The sequence below is a fragment of the Saccostrea echinata genome, unplaced genomic scaffold, assembly GCF_033153115.1.
Source record: "Saccostrea echinata isolate AGI-Se365-2 ecotype Australia unplaced genomic scaffold, CSIRO_AGI_Sech_v1 ptg000010l, whole genome shotgun sequence".
Lineage (NCBI taxonomy): Eukaryota > Metazoa > Mollusca > Bivalvia > Ostreida > Ostreidae > Saccostrea > Saccostrea echinata.
In genome coordinates, this window is record NW_026889759.1 from 9717910 (window position 1) to 9739889 (window position 21980).

The 21980-nt window shown below is 35.2% G+C and overlaps 2 protein-coding genes across 2 annotated transcripts in view; one reads left to right on the forward strand and one right to left on the reverse strand.

Annotated features, from left to right (window-relative positions):
• LOC133184337 (ubiquitin carboxyl-terminal hydrolase 24-like) overlaps positions 1–21980 on the forward strand; it is a 376170-nt gene that overhangs the window by 277608 nt on the left and 76582 nt on the right. The window lies entirely within an intron of this gene.
• Positions 2161–11093, reverse strand: LOC133184537 (uncharacterized; the record flags this gene model as incomplete). The annotated part of the gene is made up of 3 exons (XM_061319626.1): positions 11005–11093; positions 8721–8817; positions 2161–3273 (listed from the first exon to the last, which is right to left on the reverse strand). Coding segments are annotated over exons 1-3 (1299 nt in total), but the record flags the coding sequence as incomplete, so codon positions are not given.

Here is a 21980-nt window from a genome sequence, read left to right on the forward strand (position 1 = left end):
AAAGACATCTTAGACTGCCTTTAGACTCAGTGAGAACTCAGCAAGTTTAATTGCATGACAAAAAAAAATTGTTTATTTTAATATGAATCATAAATCTTAACTGAGAACACATCATATATAACAATGGGAAAAAGATTTTTTACAATTATTGCATTACTTGTCATGCTTATGAGGAAAAACAAGAGAGAAAAAAATGAATCTCTAGAAAAACCTATCTCCACTACTTGTATACTTAGTTGCACATGGTGCATAACATTAAAATGTACAAAGCAAAGAATATAAAGCATTATCAATAAATTCTTTTGTAATAAAAAAAAAAAAATTGTGGAGAGAGCATCCAAAACAAATAAAAACTGTTACATAAAAAGTTAAAAATTATTTGTACATTAAGGCCTGTTGTGCAAATCAAAGAGAGAAAAAAAGAGAGAGAATATAGTAAGAACTCAGATTTGGTTTATTAGAGTGTTTATGTTGAAACATATCAAAAGGTAATAATGAAACTAAGAGATCACTGCAATTTTTTCTCAAGAATCCGTGCAGGGAATTTAAAAAAAATGTATTGGCTTACATATTAAAAAGTGATTTAAAATTTAAGAGGGCAATGAAACTTGAGCTGATGACTCTATCTTAAAAATAATCACAGGCCTGTTGATCTTGAGGTCAATGGTTAAAGGTCACGATAAAAAATTCACTGCTCTATAAAAATTTCAGACTTATGGGCAGTCTTAAAATGTACAAACTCTCTCCTACATTAATACAATAAGGCTCATAATTTATATGTGTTTCTAAATACAATTAAAAATGCAAATAATACATGTATCTTTGATTCAATTAACCCTTACACAGTTTCAAAACTTACAGCTTTAATGAGGAATACAGTATAAAACTTATCTATATGAATAAAATTGCCAATTAATATTTTACCAATAGTGGATAAAATGAAAGAAAAAACCAAAAGGTAATTGTTGACTTAAATATATCAACAACATTGTCATTATCAATATCAAATTCTTATACACAGTCAAAATAATTCAGATATGTGAAGTTGCTAACATATTGTTTATCCGATGTTATTATGTACTAATTAAATACTGCTTATATTATAAAGTTAATGAAAAAGTTAATGGGTGTCTTTAATACAAAGACATAAAAAGAGGGAGGCTTTTATTAAATGTATATATTTCTCAAACATGAAAGTAAAACAATGAATTGCTAATATATTGTATGAAAGTGAAAAAAAAAAATTAGAAAAAGGAGAGTTTTGAAATTTATAATTCACTACCTTTGAAAATTTAAAAGAGAAGAAAATATCCCAGAATATCTAACTTGTAAAAAAAAAACTTGTATTTACATGTGCAATATAATGGGTATAATTTTTCTTGATTATATGATTTTTTCAGTTTTTGTAAAGTTATTTGAAAATACAATATCAAAATAAATATTGCTGTCTGAAATGACCTTGACATAAAGAAATGAAAATGAAACTGCAGAAACTTAAATCTTTCCATACTGCCCTTCATAAACTTATGACTAAAAAGAAAATAAAAGAATTTCAAAATATATTACAATAAGCTCCTACTTGAAGGTGATTTCTTTTTTCATTTCAAAATATGTAAAACTTTTCTTATTTCATAGATGTGTGAATGTATATAATGCTGTATGAATCAATAAATATCAAAGTAAAAATGAGTTTGGGGGGGGGGGGATCAAAATGAAGCAAAATTGAGTTAGGAGTGAGACACAGTCTTGGAGACATCCCCTGCTATTTTGTTCCTCTAAATGTAAAAAAGAGAAGAGACTGATCAGTCTTTTCAAGAGAAAAAATGGAAAAGACAACTAGCTTTATTACAAATATAAGATCTTTTTTAAACAATTTAACTAAGTTTTCAAATTCATATTAAGAGAAGAAAGAGGATATTCTTCTTAACTAAAAAAGAAAGGAAAGAGGAAGGTACAGTATTGAAAAAAAAAAATACAAATACTTATTGGCACAAACACAATTACAATAATTGGCAAAGGCACAACACATTATAAGAATCATCAATTGTTCATACATAAATATACAATATTTTAGTATAGAATGTGACGCTATACATAATTATAAATCACACATCATTTGTATAATAATTATGTAATGCAATCATTTCTAGATGCAAGACATTTTTTAATAAGTGAGTGTGTTATTTTCAGTATTTCTGGACAATGGCTATTAAAGCAAAGCTTAACTTTTTGAGTATAAGACATATTTGACATTTTTCCTTGAAAAAAATTCATCAAGTTCCTTTCAAAAGTTAACCTATGATTATTGTATTTATGGCAGCTGAATAGAAAATGAAATTCATCTTCAATCTCCCCTGTGTTGCAAATATTACAAAATCTTTTATCTGTGGGTATAGACAAATGTCTCCCTTTTTCTATGGCAAGGTTATGTGCACTAAGTCTCAACCTGCTAATAATTGATCTCTCTGTTCTCTTTTTTAATATATCAGTGTATCCACAGCATTTGAAATTATTAAAAACAACTTGATAAAATTTTAGTTTTGATGATTTATGAATCTTTGCATATTCCTCTTGTAAGCATTGATCTGATATTCTTTGTTTTATGTTTCTCAGAAGTGATTTTATTGAATTTTCTTTTTTGGTAATGAATGAAAATCCTAACTTATTGAAAATTGAAAAAATATTTTTTGTCCATGAGTTTGTTTTGACTGTTGCTTTATAGATTTTAAATACTAAAGTATTCTTGAAAGTAATAAGATGGTTCCAAAATTTTATACTTGAAAAATGTATTCTTGTCCACAGGGGATGTCTACCTAAATCTGCTCTGCTGGGAGCATTAGTAGTTTTATAATGTACTCCTAAAATTTCCTTAATAAACTTCATGTGAAATTTTTCAACTATAGAATTTTCACCAATGTTATTATAAATACCCCAGATCTCACAGCAATAAAGAAGAACTGGTGTTATAATTGAGTCAAAGAGTTTTTCCAAAAGTTTACATGGATTATCCAAACCAATGGTTTTCTTAATCTTAAAATAGGCTTTTCTGGCCTTTTCCATAAGTACTGACATAGCTAAGTTCAGATTTCCATTACATTTCAAGGTTAATCCAAGATAACAAAATTTTGATACTGTTTGAAGAACACTTCCATTATATGTAAACTCATTGATGCAAAATTTACCATTTGAATTAAAAATAAGGACTTTAGACTTCTCAACATTGACCAGTAGTTTCCAATTAGAACAATATGTTTCAAGAATGTTCAAACAATTCTGTAACCCAGTTTTACTTTCAGATAATAAAACAATATCATCAGCATATAATAGACAATTTACAGAGATTTCACCAATTTGAACAGGATCACAATTGCCTGTTTTAAGTTCATCAACAATACCATTAAAAAAAATGTTGAAGAGAGATGGGCTTAAGATATCACCTTGCTTAACACCACTTTCAGATGTGAATGATTTACTGAGACCATTAGCAAACTTTATCTTGGTTTTTGTATTCTCATACATAGAAAATATAATATTGAACATATTGGTGTGTATATTGGATTTCAAAAGTTTATAATAAAGTCCGAAAAATGCTGCATAATAGGTAATTTATCCATTTTTCAATTTCTTACTTTATGTAAAAATTTTTTTTTAAATATTAAATAACAAAATAGTATTACTCCATGAAATGAAATGAAATTGCAAATTCTAACTTATAGCCTTTTATATGGGTATAATAAATATGTTATAAAATATTCATTTACTTCAAACTACATGTATGTGCTTTTTGAGAGAAAATTTTGCATGAACTTGATTTCTTTTTATTTAGAAAGAAGAAAAAAAATCATACTGTTAATCAATTTGAAGGAGAGGAAAGGAACTGATCAGTTTTCTTTTCACAAAACTACCTAGGGTGAAAAATGTGACTCCGTCTGAATTTAAAAGAAAAAAAAGAGAGAGTATTAAATCAAAATATTGACTTTTCAACAATAACAAAATGGAAGAAAAAAAAAGAATACATTGAAGGAATAACAGTAACTGAAAGGAAAATTACTAAAAGCTAACTCAGAAAGGTAATTTCTGTGCTTTTCAATCTCTGCATGATTTTAGGCACTTTGAACAAAAATTGAAAAATTAAATAGCATTGTTTAATTACTGTTCAAATAGCAATGTATCTTTAAAACGATTTTAAGAAAAAATATGAAATAGCAAAAATTCTGAACAAAAGAGATTGTCAATAAGATGCCTATATTTAACACACGAAAAGAATATATACTTTATATGATGTACTGTACGTTTACATAAATTATAATCAAAATTTAGCACAATCACTGGGTATGGAGTTGTTGGCGAAATCATGAATTAGCGCTATACAAGTCTGTGTCGTATATTGTATTCATAAATGATTTCTTAGCGGTATTCATGAATTAGTGCATTGCTGTCTGCGCCAAAGCCGCTAAAATATGAAGTCCGCATTATTAAGTACACATACAGTATTTTCATATTTAAATTTTGAATGAGGATACTTTTCTTATAATTAAGAAAGAAGTAAATTTTTTGAATGATCATTCAAAATAATCAATATTGAAGTAAAAATGAGGGGAAGCACTGATTAAAATATTACCTCCCTTGTTTTTTTAAACGCTTAAATAAATGATCTTTAAAAAATCGTTAAAAAAAATAAAAAGAACAGAGAAAATCACTTATAAACAGTCATACAATAGTTTAGTAACAGTCTAAGCCTTTTCTTCCATAGAATATCATGTGAGCTTAAATGCCTTCATAAAACGAATTAAACAGAGTCAAGTTCTTAATCCCTATATGAACTGCATGCTGTTGATGTCATGAGTAATCCTTTGTTTTCCAAATAAAGTCTATCTTTAAGTCAAATGTTGACTGATATTTTTTATAAAAATTGTTAAGTCATCATTTTAACCTTGCATTGTCTATGTATGGACTTTTCCGTTTACCCAGTCTTAACAGGGTGCACGGCAGGTGTGAAAGTCGACAGGGGGTGATTACTCCTTGTCTGTTCTTTCACAAAAATTTCCAACATGAAAGTGATTATGAAACTATTTTGTTATGTTTTCACTTCACAGTGTGTCCATCATCATAACAAATTGTACTTAACACCATCCATAGAATTGTGTGAGTTTAACTACTGAGTGTTTCCATCACTTTGTTGATAACAATGTACTCAGAACCATCCATTGAATTCTATGAGTTAGCTATTGAGTGTGTCCATCACTTTGTTAATCACAATGTACTCAGCACTGTCCATTGAATTCTGTGAGTTTAGAAGTTCAGTGTGTCCATCACTTTGTTGATAACAATGTACTCAGCACAATCCATTGAATTCTGTGAGTTTGGCTGTTCAGTGTGTCCATCATTTTGTTAATAACAAATTGTACTTAACACTGTCCATAGAATTGTGTGAGTTTAGTTATTTATTGTGCCCATCACTTTGTTAATAACAATGTACTCAGCAATGTCCATTTGAATTCTGTGAGTTAAAATATTTATTGAGTCCATCACTTTATAATAACAACATGCTCAGCAATGTCCATTGAATTCTGTAAGTTTAGCTGTTCAGTGTGTCCATCACTTTGTTAATGAAAACATAATCAGCACTGTCCATTGAATTCTTTGAGTTTAGCTGTTTAATGAGTCCATCACTTTGTTAATAACATATTGTACTCAGCACAGTCCATTAGATTCTGTGAGTTTAGCTATTGAGTGTGTCCATCATTTTGTTATTGACAAAGTACTCAGCACCATCCATTGAATTCTGTAAGTTTAGCTGTTCAGTGTGTCCATCACATTGTTAATAACAAATTGTACTTAACACTGTCCATATGTGTGAGTTCAGATATTTATTGAGTCCATCACTTTGTTAATATCAACATACTCAGGACTGTCCATTGAATTCTGTGAGTTTAGCTGTTCAGTGTGTCCATCACTTCGTTAATGACAATGTACTCAGCACAGTTCATTGAATTCTGTGAGTTTAGATATTTGTATTGTGTCCATCACTTTATAATAACTACATACTCAGCACTGTCCATTAAATTCTGTGAGTTAGATATTTGTATTGTGTCCATCACTTTATTAATAACAAGGTACTCATCAGCACTGTCCACAGAATTGTGTAATTACCTATGTATTGTGTCCATTACTTTGTTATGTTCTCAACACTGTTCCTCAGATTCTGTAACTTTAGATATTAAGTGTGTCCATCACCTTTTAACAATGTACACAGCAATGCCCATTGAATTCTGTGAGTTTAGCTGTTATGTCCAATTTGAAAAAAAAGGTGACAAATGGATTATTCTTGTCCTGAGATTTTAGATCAAGCAATCCATCCTCTACATTCTCAATAGAAGGTGACATCATTAGTTTCCTCTTGGCTAATTTTCTGTCAATGAAAAAGGTATTAAAAAAATAAGACAATGGAAATGAAAATTAATGAAATTCAAAGAAAATTAAAAAACTTATCTATCTCTTATATTCTTTTGTACATATTCAATTTTGCTACAAAAGGCTGAAAAATAGGAGATAACTCTTCTTTGAAGACTTAAGAATTGAAGGCTAAATTTCTAGTCGTATTCATCAACAGTATCATAGATGGTCACCTGAGTTCTATGAATTTCTCAGACCTTGATGACTAAATAAGACCCAGACAGAACTAGAATTCTAGCATTGTGTGACAAAAACTTTATTTGGTGGAAACTTAAGAGTATGTGCATTTTCACTACAAATATATGACAATTTTGACCTTACCAAGGAGACAGAATCCATCTTGAGGTACATTAAAATACTTTGATTGTAGGTTTCTTCCTAACCATGATACATCCCATTTTTTCATAAATGGTGTAGAAGAAAAAAAGAGTTTCTAAGACCTTGTACATCTTCACTATATAACATTCTGCCCTGGAGGTAGAATCCCAGCCCTTTGGGTCAAGATTTTTTCCCCCAAATTGACGTACAGTCACACCTGTATTATGCAGTCACCTGCGGGAATCATTAAAAGTGACCTTTCTAGAGAGGTGACCTTTGAATAGAGGTTCATCTTTTTCAGGAATTTTTTTTTTCCCATTTATGTAAGTTCTGTGTTTTACAATACTATATCATAGAATATTAAAGAAAGATGTTTATAAGACATCAATGGTCTCACTAAGATTTTTTTTTCTAAATTTTAAATAGTACATCTCAAGATTAAGTTCAAGCTAAATTTGATGACTCCAACAAAAACATATTGATCTAATAGGGCATTGCATTACCCTCCGTCCAAACAACTACAAAACTTTCTATTATCATAAGAAATTATCATGTAATGTAATGAATTAAATATGATGTATTTTTATCTAAACTGCATCTAAAAAAACATGTTTAGTTATGTATTAAACTTAACAATTGTATGTTTAACAATACATAAATCATTGCATAATAAACAGACAAGTCATATTATGTACTCTCAGTTGATCTTACAGTGCACAATACAAATTGATATCAAATTCACAGGTGTTGTGAGCAATGAAGCTTGACTAATCCTAACGGTCGTCTTACCAAGGTGAAAATCACGAGATAATCAGGAAACATTGTGTATACAAAACAGTTAATTAGGGTTTCTACAAATAATACGTTTCCTAGATGTTAAAAACTGCCTGCCATGCGTTTACACAATAACACCTATCGGAGCTGGGCATGCCAAACGTGAACTAATAATTAGGAAACACCTTAATATTGTATCCATTAATAGATAAATAAGAATGCGTTTCTTTTTTAAAATATCACTCAGAATTTTTTAAATCAGATTCCAATTCTATAATCTAAGATTCTCATAAGTTTGTTTTCCTGATAACTATTTCATTCATGAACACCCTTGTTTGAGTTTTGTTAAAAGAATAAATAAATTATCCAATATTTTAAATGGTTTAATTAGGCCAATTTTTTTCGATGATCTCGCCACACTAGACTAATTATTTGCCTTAGTGACAGTAATTGGGAGTCACCTGACTCTAGACCTGGTCACGTGATTGGACAAAATGGCCGCTATATACGAGGTAAAACAGCGATTTTACATGAAATTTGATGACCGCTGACCGCGTTACGCAGGTGACCGCTTAATAGAGTTACATTATATAGGAAAATTCATTGGGAGGAATTAAAATGACCGCATAGGACAGGTGACCGCTGGATAAAGGTGACCGCTATGACAAGTTTGACTGTATATGACCTTAATCCTTTTCTTTACCATTCATTCATTTTTTTAAGATGTGTACTAGTAATTTTTTTTAGCAGTTTCTACCCCTTTCCTGAGATCCCAGAGGTATGATGATTAAAAAAAAAACACATTATATATTCATCTTACCCCTAATATGAATCAAAGTTGAAGAAAATTAAACAGGAAGTATTTAAGAAGTTTAAAATAGAGTAAAACATGCTTAAAGGGATGGACAAAATTTGCTTCATTATAAATATTATATATGTTTAGTTCACAATATAATTTAAAATCATATGGATTTAAAATCACTTCACTATACGTTTGAATTCATTGTAAGCAAGTCTGTTATAAATTTGTTCAACTGTATTGCATTGGTAATGGACAACAGACAATGCATAAAGCATGATGAAGGACACAAATGAATGGCAAAATGTCAGCTGATATGAATGAAGTGACCTTAAAGTCTCAGTCAGTAAAAGGTGTACAGCTTGCTCCTTACCATCACTTCCAGGTCAGGCTGCAGTCCATCCTTACTCTCTGCACTCTTGTTGATGTATATTTTTCTGCTCTTAGAAACAATATTGATGCCAGATTGCCTGTAAAGAAACAATCTGGAAGGGTCACAAAAAATATATTAAAACCTAAACAAAAGAAAGAGTTATAATAATTTCACAGAGTAGAAGGAATTTGTTGAATTGGTGTCTATAACCTACATTTTCAGGTCAAGCCCAAGTTCATCTCGTTGGACTCTTGCTGAATTAGGGCGATCTACTCTTGGGAACCGGGATCAATGATGGCAAAATTCCCTGACTGAAAAAAAAGACACTAGTAATTTTAAGAAACGATAAAGAGTCATAAAATCTAATTCACATAATGAATGGTTTAGAGCTCAGCCTCATTTTCTGCCTGTTAACAAAGAACACCCAAAGATCATTAAAACAAGATGTGTTTGTGAAACACTGATGCCCCCGTATGGCAGCTTATGGCGAAGGTTAAAGTTTCTCAAATGCAAGTCAAAATCCAGGCCAAAAGATAAAAAATGTTAAATTTGAAAGCCCTAGCTGCAACTGTTCAAAAGTTATGGCGAAGGTTAAAGTTTTTTAAAATTAAGTAAAACATCAAGGTCAAGGTCAAAGTTGTTGGTATCCAAAGGAAGGTCTTGTCACAAGGATTACATATGTAAAGTAGGAAAGCCCCAGCACCAACCATTCAAAAGTTATGGCCAAGGTTAGAGTTTTTCGAAAGTAGGTCAAACTCCTATGTCAAGGTCAAACCGTCAGAGTGGTTGGTATCCAAAGGAAGGTCTTGTCACAAGGATTACATGTGTGAAGTATGAAAGCCCTAGCACCAACCATTCAAAAGTTATGGCCAAGGTTAAAGTTTTTCAAAAGTAGGTCAAACTCCTAGGTCAAGGTCAAAGAGGTTGATATCCAGAGGAGGACTTGTCACAAGGAATACACATGTGAAGTTTGAAACCCCAAGCACCAACTGTTCAAAAGTTATGGCCAAGGTTAAAGTTTTTCAAAAGTAGGTCAAACTCCAAGGTCAAGGTCAAAAGGTCAAAGTTGTTGGTATCCAAAGGAAGGCCTTGTCACAAGGAATACACATGTGAAGTTTGAAACCCCAAGCACCAACTGTTCAGAAGTTATGGCCAAGGTTAAAGTCTCATAAAATTTTGCAAAAGTGGGTCAAACTCCAAGGTCAAGGTCAAAAGGTCAAATATGATGGTACCCAAAGAAAGGTCTTGTCACAAGGAATACACATGTGAAATATGAAAGTCATAGCTCCAACCAATCAAAAGTTATGGGCAACGTTAAAGTTGACAACAGACAGACAGACAAACAGATAAACAGACAAACAGACAGACAGGACAAAAACAATATACCCCCGGGATCTTTCGATCCGGGGGCATAAAAAGAACAAGAGGCCCTTGTGCCACAATGTTCACCTGAGTCACCTTGACCTTGTTATCAGAAAAAAAATTCTTACTTCATATTTTTGCCACCCTAGACCCAAGAGTTCAAGATGTAACCTACTTTGAATTAACAAATCGTGAGGTCCTTTAAACATTATTACAACTACATGGTCTTGCTGTTCTGCAACAGAAGTAAATCCTCCTGGGACCATGATTTGAACAAACTTGAATTTAAAATATGTTAGGATTCATCATTTTTATTTCTTTTCTGTCTAATTGTTTTTGAGAAATCTGATTTAAACATCTGATTTCCATTGTAGACTCACTCTTTCCATATGGTTCTATACTTGAGCAAACTTGAATCTACACATCAAGAAATTTTTCTGGCCAAGTGATTCTTTAGATTTTTAAGAAAAAATCTAAATATTTAAGGAATGAATTTAATAGTTGTCAAATTTATACATTATAAACTGTTGGGACAGTTTACGCTTTATGAACTGCTTAGTGGTTCAACCCAACTTTTATTTTTTCTTAATTATCTCCCCTTGGAAGAGGGCGTGACCCTTCATTTGAACAAGCTTGAATCCCCTTTTCCCACGAATACTTTGTGCAAAGTTTGGTTGAAATTGGCCTAGTGTTCTGGATGAAATTGTAAATAGTTTATGAGCCTTTGGTTCAGGTGAGTTTATAAAAAATTAAGAGGCTAAAGTAGAAAAGTTAAATAGAAAACAGAGATCCAAAAGTACAACAAAAATAAAAATATCAGAGAGGGAAAAAGACTTCATGTCTAGTAAGAAAGAGTCATAAAAACTCACCAAGTACAAGAAAAATTTGAAAATTGCAAAAAAAGAAGGTTTTTTTAACTTACTCCTTGGCCAATGCTGGCTGCTGAACATAGCTGGACAATAGACTCCTCTTCTTCTGTTCTTCTGTTCCTGGTCTTTCCCCTTCATCCATCGTCCTTGAAAATATATGATGAAGAGATTACTAATAATTCAATGCAATGTAAAAATGAAGGAAATTCAAGTAAACATAATCATTACCACATTATCATTTGGAAAATCAGTTAGAAAATTAAAAAAGACAATAAGGTTGGTAAAGCTGGGATAGGAATTGGAAGGGGGTATAGGCAGAGGAGGGGGATGGTTAGTTATGTTAGAGTTGGGAGGACAAAGGAGAAAGAAAAGTCAGAGAGGATCAAATGAAAAGTACTTCATATAAGACTCCTGGCTGGTAAAGTGGGTCCTGATGATGTTCCATAGGTTAGGCTTGGCATTCTCTGCATCCTGTCAAGTGGAAGTCAAGAGGTCAAAGCCTGATACAGACCAACATCAATTGAAAAGAAAAAGGTATTAAATATACTAAGAAGTAGAGTCTGAGTCTTACCGTGCCTTCTTCTTATGTCTACAGTTGAATGGGAGATGGACTCCTCCTCACTTTGGGATCCTGGTCAGCCTAAACCATCTTCTTCTGACAAAGAAAAAACAGAAACATCAAAGGAGAAACATTTGTATTCATATCAAGTGAGAAGTTTAATTGAAACTAGAACTGTCCAAAATGGACAAATACCCCCTGCTGGGTTTTTCAGAAATGGTGCAAAGTCACTGAACATATTTTATAGACTTAAGAGTGTTCACAATTTGTTTAAACATTTGAGTAAAAATTTAATCACTCATTATATTTTTTAAAGGTATGATGAACTAAGGTGTGGCCAAATAAAACATCAATATTAGTAATTACAGTCAAACCTCGTTATCTCAAACTCGATGGGACCAAGAAAGAAAAACTTTGAGATATCCGATAATTTGAGATATCGAGGGTAAAACATTTAAGGACTTCCCAGTCACTTTGACATATCCATGGTATTCAAGATATCTGTGTTTGAGATACTGAAGTTCAACTGTAAATTGTTTTTTTTTATTATTGAAAAAATAAATTGCAACTATTTGTCATCTTTGTGAGACATGACACTCTGCAATTTGTTTGTTGAAAAAATAAAAATATCATATTATACAATATCTAGTTAATCTTGATAACTTTATACCAAATTCATTTTTAAAATAAAAGGCTGCTCATCCACTTACTACATAATGTAGATTCCCAAATATACCCAGAGAATTAATTCACGCGTAATTACGCGAGAAGTACCACTCACGAAATAAAATTACTTGCTTTTTATTTTTATGGTGATGAAATCCATGTAAAATCTCTTGATCAACCGCCCAATCGCGAATTATTATTCTTGAAATTTGACGTTAAAGAGCCATTTCGCGATAATAAGTACTTGCAAAAAAATAAGGAATCTTAAGTATTTTAATTTGAGAGACTATAAATTAAAAGAGTTAGAGAACAGAGATCTTTAATTCTTCTGCCCAATTCCCAGTAGATATAGATAACACCTGCTAGATCAGAGATACTCTAATAGCTTCCCACGTTGAACTCATTAATTAATCTTTAACTGGATGTATTTCCACTCATTAATCCCACGGGACAAATGGATTTACACTATCTGCTGTGTAATACACTGTCTATAATACAATAGAAAATGCATATTTACAATGCATGTCATTCTGTTGTAAACAAAGATTGTGTTTTTAAATCTGTTACAAAGCTTCATATAATGAGAAAAAAAAGAACTGTGTAATACTGATTCAAAATTTTAAATAAGGTTACTGCATAACTCTTAGATTTGTAGGGACTATCTGCCTAAAACATTTTTTTGTACTTAAGCGATATTTTGAGTTTTAATGAGTAGTTTTAAACTGCAATTTACATTTTTGTACAGATGTACCAACTGGCAGTTCCAGATTCTATGTCTCAAAAGTACATGTACCAAAAAAAATGACAAAGTCAACACCTGTAAAATGCAGAAAAATTAACCAATCATAATAAAAATACAAGGTGCACACCTTCATATGGTAAATAATGAATGTACAAATTTTCTGAAAAATCCATATAATAGTCTCTGACAACTGGTTTGGACAAAATCATGTCTACAGACAGAAGGACAGACAGATGGCAGACAAACAGCCGCACATGCTGATTCCATAATACCTGTCTAAACTTCGATTGTGGGGGATATGAAAAAAGCAGCTTGTTGCTTACCACTTTTGGCATTGTGGGCTGCAGCACAAAGCTAAGAAATGGACTTTTCTTCATTTAGTCGACCTTGGTCTTCCTTCCTTGTTCCTCTTCTGAGCCCCTGAAAATATACAACTGACAGAGATTAGTAGAAATTCAAAACAATGCAACAAATCACAGAAATTCAAGTAAAAATATTATTACAACAAAATGAGTTGAAAAATCAGTTAGCAAACAATGACAGTTAAGTCAGGAAGAGGAATGTGGGGAAAGGGGGGAGGGTGGTTAATTATGTTAGAATAGGGAGGGGGATAGGACAAAGAAAAGAGAGAGAAGGGAAAAAAATCAAAAAAATACTTCCATATAAGCTTCCAAGGCTGTTGATGTGGCTCCTGGTGATGTTCCTTCTGAACTGCATCAGCATCTCTGCACCCTGTCAATTGAAGGTCAAGAGGTCAAAGCCTGATACAGCCAACATCAATTGGCAAGCAAAAGCTCAGGAAAGGATGCAAGAAGTCTGAATCTTACCGAGCATTCTGCTTCATGTCTGCAATTGAATGGAAGAGAGACAACTCTTCACTTCAGGATGTTGGTAGGCCTTGATCCTCCTTCCTTGTTCCTTTTCTGAGCCCCTGAAAATATACAACTGACAGAGATTAGTAGAAATTCAAAACAATGCAACAAATCACAGAAATTCAAGTAAAAATATTATTACAACAAAATGAGTTGAAAAATCAGTTAGCAAACAATGACAGTTAAGTCAGGAAGAGGAATGTGGGGAAAAGGGGGAGGGTGGTTAGTTATGTTAGAATAGGGAGGGGGATAGGGCAAAGAAAAGAGAGAGAAGGGAAAAAAATCAAAAAAATACTTCCATATAAGCTTCCAAGGCTGTTGATGTGGCTCCTGGTGATGTTCCTTCTGAACTGCATCAGCATCTCTGCACCCTGTCAAGTGAAGGTCAAGAGGTCAAAGCCTGATACAGCCAACATCAATTGGCAAGCAAAAGCTCAGGAAAGGATGCAAGAAGTCTGAATCTTACCGAGCATTCTGCTTCATGTCTGCAATTGAATGGAAGAGAGACAACTCTTCACTTCAGGATGTTGGTAGGCCTTGATCCTCCTTCCTTGTTCCTCTTCTGAGCCCCTGAAAATATACAACTGACAGAGATTAGTAGAAATTCAAAACAATGCAACAAATCACAGAAATTCAAGTAAAAATATTATTACAACAAAATGAGTTGAAAAATCAGTTAGCAAACAATGACAGTTAAGTCAGGAAGAGGAATGTGGGGAAAAGGGGGGAGGGTGGTTAGTTATGTTAGAATAGGGAGGGGCAAGGACAAAGAAAAGAGAGAGAAGGGAAAAAAATCAAAAAAATACTTCCATATAAGCTTCCAAGGCTGTTGATGTGGCTCCTGGTGATGTTCCTTCTGAACTGCATCAGCATCTCTGCACCCTGTCAAGTGAAGGTCAAGAGGTCAAAGCCTGATACAGCCAACATCAATTGGCAAGCAAAAGCTCAGGAAAGGATGCAAGAAGTCTGAATCTTACCGAGCATTCTGCTTCATGTCTGCAATTGAATGGAAGAGAGACAACTCTTCACTTCAGGATGTTGGTAGGCCTTGATCCTCCTTCCTTGTTCCTCTTCTGAGCCCCTGAAAATATACAACTGACAGAGATTAGTAGAAATTCAAAACAATGCAACAAATCACAGAAATTCAAGTAAAAATATTATTACAACAAAATGAGTTGAAAAATCAGTTAGCAAACAATGACAGTTAAGTCAGGAAGAGGAATGTGGGGAAAAGGGGGGAGGGTGGTTAGTTATGTTAGAATAGGGAGGGGGATAGGGCAAAGAAAAGAGAGAGAAGGGAAAAAAATCAAAAAAATACTTCCATATAAGCTTCCAAGGCTGTTGATGTGGCTCCTGGTGATGTTCCTTCTGAACTGCATCAGCATCTCTGCACCCTGTCAAGTGAAGGTCAAGAGGTCAAAGCCTGATACAGCCAACATCAATTGGCAAGCAAAAGCTCAGGAAAGGATGCAAGAAGTCTGAATCTTACCGAGCATTCTGCTTCATGTCTGCAATTGAATGGAAGAGAGACAACTCTTCACTTCAGGATGTTGGTAGGCCTTGATCCTCCTTCCTTGTTCCTCTTCTGAGCCCCTGAAAATATACAACTGACAGAGATTAGTAGAAATTCAAAACAATGCAACAAATCACAGAAATTCAAGTAAAAATATTATTACAACAAAATGAGTTGAAAAATCAGTTAGCAAACAATGACAGTTAAGTCAGGAAGAGGAATGTGGGGAAAAGGGGGGAGGGTGGTTAGTTATGTTAGAATAGGGAGGGGCAAGGACAAAGAAAAGAGAGAGAAGGGAAAAAAAATCAAAAAAATACTTCCATATAAACTTCCAAGGCTGTTGATGTGGCTCCTGGTGATGTTCCTTCTGAACTGCATCAGCATCTCTGCACCCTGTCAAGTGAAGGTCAAGAGGTCAAAGCCTGATACAGCCAACATCAATTGGCAAGCAAAAGCTCAGGAAAGGATGCAAGAAGTCTGAATCTTACCGAGCATTCTGCTTCATGTCTGCAATTGAATGGAAGAGAGACAACTCTTCACTTCAGGATGTTGGTAGGCCTTGATCCTCCTTCCTTGTTCCTCTTCTGAGCCCCTGAAAATATACAACTGACAGAGATTAGTAGAAATTCAAAACAATGCAACAAATCACAGAAATTCAAGTAAAAATATTATTACAACAAAATGAGTTGAAAAATCAGTTAGCAAACAATGACAGTTAAGTCAGGAAGAGGAATGTGGGGAAAAGGGGGAGGGTGGTTAGTTATGTTAGAATAGGGAGGGGGATAGGGCAAAGAAAAGAGAGAGAAGGGAAAAAAATCAAAAAAATACTTCCATATAAGCTTCCAAGGCTGTTGATGTGGCTCCTGGTGATGTTCCTTCTGAACTGCATCAGCATCTCTGCACCCTGTCAATTGAAGGTCAAGAGGTCAAAGCCTGATACAGCCAACATCAATTGGCAAGCAAAAGCTCAGGAAAGGATGCAAGAAGTCTGAATCTTACCGAGCATTCTGCTTCATGTCTGCAATTGAATGGAAGAGAGACAACTCTTCACCTCAGGATGTTGGTAGGCCTTGATCCTCCTTCCTTGTTCCTCTTCTGAGCCCCTGAAAATATACAACTGACAGAGATTAGTAGAAATTCAAAACAATGCAACAAATCACAGAAATTCAAGTAAAAATATTATTACAACAAAATGAGTTGAAAAATCAGTTAGCAAACAATGACAGTTAAGTCAGGAAGAGGAATGTGGGGAAAGGGGGGGAGGGTGGTTAGTTATGTTAGAATAGGGAGGGGGATAGGACAAAGAAAAGAGAGAGAAGGGAAAAAAATCAAAAAAATACTTCCATATAAGCTTCCAAGGCTGTTGATGTGGCTCCTGGTGATGTTCCTTCTGAACTGCATCAGCATCTCTGCACCCTGTCAATTGAAGGTCAAGAGGTCAAAGCCTGATACAGCCAACATCAATTGGCAAGCAAAAGCTCAGGAAAGGATGCAAGAAGTCTGAATCTTACCGAGCATTCTGCTTCATGTCTGCAATTGAATGGAAGAGAGACAACTCTTCACTTCAGGATGTTGGTAGGCCTTGATCCTCCTTCCTTGTTCCTCTTCTGGGCCCCTGAAAATATACAACTGACAGAGATTAGTAGAAATTCAAAACAATGCAACAAATCACAGAAATTCAAGTAAAAATATTATTACAACAAAATGAGTTGAAAAATCAGTTACAAACAATGACAGTTAAGTCAGGAAGAGGAATGTGGGGAAAAGGGGGGAGGGTGGTTAGTTATGTTAGAATAGGGAGGGGCAAGGACAAAGAAAAGAGAGAGAAGGGAAAAAAATCAAAAAAATACTTCCATATAAGCTTCCAAGGCTGTTGATGTGGCTCCTGGTGATGTTCCTTCTGAACTGCATCAGCATCTCTGCACCCTGTCAATTGAAGGTCAAGAGGTCAAAGCCTGATACAGCCAACATCAATTGGCAAGCAAAAGCTCAGGAAAGGATGCAAGAAGTCTGAATCTTACCGAGCATTCTGCTTCATGTCTGCAATTGAATGGAAGAGAGACAACTCTTCACTTCAGGATGTTGGTAGGCCTTGATCCTCCTTCCTTGTTCCTCTTCTGAGCCCCTGAAAATATACAACTGACAGAGATTAGTAGAAATTCAAAACAATGCAACAAATCACAGAAATTCAAGTAAAAATATTATTACAACAAAATGAGTTGAAAAATCAGTTAGCAAACAATGACAGTTAAGTCAGGAAGAGGAATGTGGGGAAAAGGGGGGAGGGTGGTTAGTTATGTTAGAATAGGGAGGGGCAAGGACAAAGAAAAGAGAGAGAAGGGAAAAAAAATCAAAAAAATACTTCCATATAAACTTCCAAGGCTGTTGATGTGGCTCCTGGTGATGTTCCTTCTGAACTGCATCAGCATCTCTGCACCCTGTCAAGTGAAGGTCAAGAGGTCAAAGCCTGATACAGCCAACATCAATTGGCAAGCAAAAGCTCAGGAAAGGATGCAAGAAGTCTGAATCTTACCGAGCATTCTGCTTCATGTCTGCAATTGAATGGAAGAGAGACAACTCTTCACTTCAGGATGTTGGTAGGCCTTGATCCTCCTTCCTTGTTCCTCTTCTGGGCCCCTGAAAATATACAACTGACAGAGATTAGTAGAAATTCAAAACAATGCAACAAATCACAGAAATTCAAGTAAAAATATTATTACAACAAAATGAGTTGAAAAATCAGTTACAAACAATGACAGTTAAGTCAGGAAGAGGAATGTGGGGAAAAGGGGGGAGGGTGGTTAGTTATGTTAGAATAGGGAGGGGCAAGGACAAAGAAAAGAGAGAGAAGGGAAAAAAATCAAAAAAATACTTCCATATAAGCTTCCAAGGCTGTTGATGTGGCTCCTGGTGATGTTCCTTCTGAACTGCATCAGCATCTCTGCACCCTGTCAATTGAAGGTCAAGAGGTCAAAGCCTGATACAGCCAACATCAATTGGCAAGCAAAAGCTCAGGAAAGGATGCAAGAAGTCTGAATCTTACCGAGCATTCTGCTTCATGTCTGCAATTGAATGGAAGAGAGACAACTCTTCACTTCAGGATGTTGGTAGGCCTTGATCCTCCTTCCTTGTTCCTCTTCTGAGCCCCTGAAAATATACAACTGACAGAGATTAGTAGAAATTCAAAACAATGCAACAAATCACAGAAATTCAAGTAAAAATATTATTACAACAAAATGAGTTGAAAAATCAGTTAGCAAACAATGACAGTTAAGTCAGGAAGAGGAATGTGGGGAAAAGGGGGGAGGGTGGTTAGTTATGTTAGAATAGGGAGGGGCAAGGACAAAGAAAAGAGAGAGAAGGGAAAAAAATCAAAAAAATACTTCCATATAAGCTTCCAAGGCTGTTGATGTGGCTCCTGGTGATGTTCCTTCTGAACTGCATCAGCATCTCTGCACCCTGTCAAGTGAAGGTCAAGAGGTCAAAGCCTGATACAGCCAACATCAATTGGCAAGCAAAAGCTCAGGAAAGGATGCAAGAAGTCTGAATCTTACCGAGCATTCTGCTTCATGTCTGCAATTGAATGGAAGAGAGACAACTCTTCACTTCAGGATGTTGGTAGGCCTTGATCCTCCTTCCTTGTTCCTTTTCTGAGCCCCTGAAAATATACAACTGACAGAGATTAGTAGAAATTCAAAACAATGCAACAAATCACAGAAATTCAAGTAAAAATATTATTACAACAAAATGAGTTGAAAAATCAGTTAGCAAACAATGACAGTTAAGTCAGGAAGAGGAATGTGGGGAAAAGGGGGAGGGTGGTTAGTTATGTTAGAATAGGGAGGGGGATAGGGCAAAGAAAAGAGAGAGAAGGGAAAAAAATCAAAAAAATACTTCCATATAAGCTTCCAAGGCTGTTGATGTGGCTCCTGGTGATGTTCCTTCTGAACTGCATCAGCATCTCTGCACCCTGTCAAGTGAAGGTCAAGAGGTCAAAGCCTGATACAGCCAACATCAATTGGCAAGCAAAAGCTCAGGAAAGGATGCAAGAAGTCTGAATCTTACCGAGCATTCTGCTTCATGTCTGCAATTGAATGGAAGAGAGACAACTCTTCACTTCAGGATGTTGGTAGGCCTTGATCCTCCTTCCTTGTTCCTCTTCTGAGCCCCTGAAAATATACAACTGACAGAGATTAGTAGAAATTCAAAACAATGCAACAAATCACAGAAATTCAAGTAAAAATATTATTACAACAAAATGAGTTGAAAAATCAGTTAGCAAACAATGACAGTTAAGTCAGGAAGAGGAATGTGGGGAAAAGGGGGGAGGGTGGTTAGTTATGTTAGAATAGGGAGGGGGATAGGACAAAGAAAAGAGAGAGAAGGGAAAAAAATCAAAAAAATACTTCCATATAAGCTTCCAAGGCTGTTGATGTGGCTCCTGGTGATGTTCCTTCTGAACTGCATCAGCATCTCTGCACCCTGTCAAGTGAAGGTCAAGAGGTCAAAGCCTGATACAGCCAACATCAATTGGCAAGCAAAAGCTCAGGAAAGGATGCAAGAAGTCTGAATCTTACCGAGCATTCTGCTTCATGTCTGCAATTGAATGGAAGAGAGACAACTCTTCACTTCAGGATGTTGGTAGGCCTTGATCCTCCTTCCTTGTTCCTCTTCTGAGCCCCTGAAAATATACAACTGACAGAGATTAGTAGAAATTCAAAACAATGCAACAAATCACAGAAATTCAAGTAAAAATATTATTACAACAAAATGAGTTGAAAAATCAGTTAGCAAACAATGACAGTTAAGTCAGGAAGAGGAATGTGGGGAAAAGGGGGGAGGGTGGTTAGTTATGTTAGAATAGGGAGGGGGATAGGGCAAAGAAAAGAGAGAGAAGGGAAAAAAATCAAAAAAATACTTCCATATAAGCTTCCAAGGCTGTTGATGTGGCTCCTGGTGATGTTCCTTCTGAACTGCATCAGCATCTCTGCACCCTGTCAAGTGAAGGTCAAGAGGTCAAAGCCTGATACAGCCAACATCAATTGGCAAGCAAAAGCTCAGGAAAGGATGCAAGAAGTCTGAATCTTACCGAGCATTCTGCTTCATGTCTGCAATTGAATGGAAGAGAGACAACTCTTCACTTCAGGATGTTGGTAGGCCTTGATCCTCCTTCCTTGTTCCTCTTCTGAGCCCCTGAAAATATACAACTGACAGAGATTAGTAGAAATTCAAAACAATGCAACAAATCACAGAAATTCAAGTAAAAATATTATTACAACAAAATGAGTTGAAAAATCAGTTAGCAAACAATGACAGTTAAGTCAGGAAGAGGAATGTGGGGAAAAGGGGGAGGGTGGTTAGTTATGTTAGAATAGGGAGGGGGATAGGGCAAAGAAAAGAGAGAGAAGGGAAAAAAATCAAAAAAATACTTCCATATAAGCTTCCAAGGCTGTTGATGTGGCTCCTGGTGATGTTCCTTCTGAACTGCATCAGCATCTCTGCACCCTGTCAATTGAAGGTCAAGAGGTCAAAGCCTGATACAGCCAACATCAATTGGCAAGCAAAAGCTCAGGAAAGGATGCAAGAAGTCTGAATCTTACCGAGCATTCTGCTTCATGTCTGCAATTGAATGGAAGAGAGACAACTCTTCACCTCAGGATGTTGGTAGGCCTTGATCCTCCTTCCTTGTTCCTCTTCTGAGCCCCTGAAAATATACAACTGACAGAGATTAGTAGAAATTCAAAACAATGCAACAAATCACAGAAATTCAAGTAAAAATATTATTACAACAAAATGAGTTGAAAAATCAGTTAGCAAACAATGACAGTTAAGTCAGGAAGAGGAATGTGGGGAAAGGGGGGGAGGGTGGTTAGTTATGTTAGAATAGGGAGGGGGATAGGACAAAGAAAAGAGAGAGAAGGGAAAAAAATCAAAAAAATACTTCCATATAAGCTTCCAAGGCTGTTGATGTGGCTCCTGGTGATGTTCCTTCTGAACTGCATCAGCATCTCTGCACCCTGTCAATTGAAGGTCAAGAGGTCAAAGCCTGATACAGCCAACATCAATTGGCAAGCAAAAGCTCAGGAAAGGATGCAAGAAGTCTGAATCTTACCGAGCATTCTGCTTCATGTCTGCAATTGAATGGAAGAGAGACAACTCTTCACTTCAGGATGTTGGTAGGCCTTGATCCTCCTTCCTTGTTCCTCTTCTGGGCCCCTGAAAATATACAACTGACAGAGATTAGTAGAAATTCAAAACAATGCAACAAATCACAGAAATTCAAGTAAAAATATTATTACAACAAAATGAGTTGAAAAATCAGTTACAAACAATGACAGTTAAGTCAGGAAGAGGAATGTGGGGAAAAGGGGGGAGGGTGGTTAGTTATGTTAGAATAGGGAGGGGCAAGGACAAAGAAAAGAGAGAGAAGGGAAAAAAATCAAAAAAATACTTCCATATAAGCTTCCAAGGCTGTTGATGTGGCTCCTGGTGATGTTCCTTCTGAACTGCATCAGCATCTCTGCACCCTGTCAAGTGAAGGTCAAGAGGTCAAAGCCTGATACAGCCAACATCAATTGGCAAGCAAAAGCTCAGGAAAGGATGCAAGAAGTCTGAATCTTACCGAGCATTCTGCTTCATGTCTGCAATTGAATGGAAGAGAGACAACTCTTCACTTC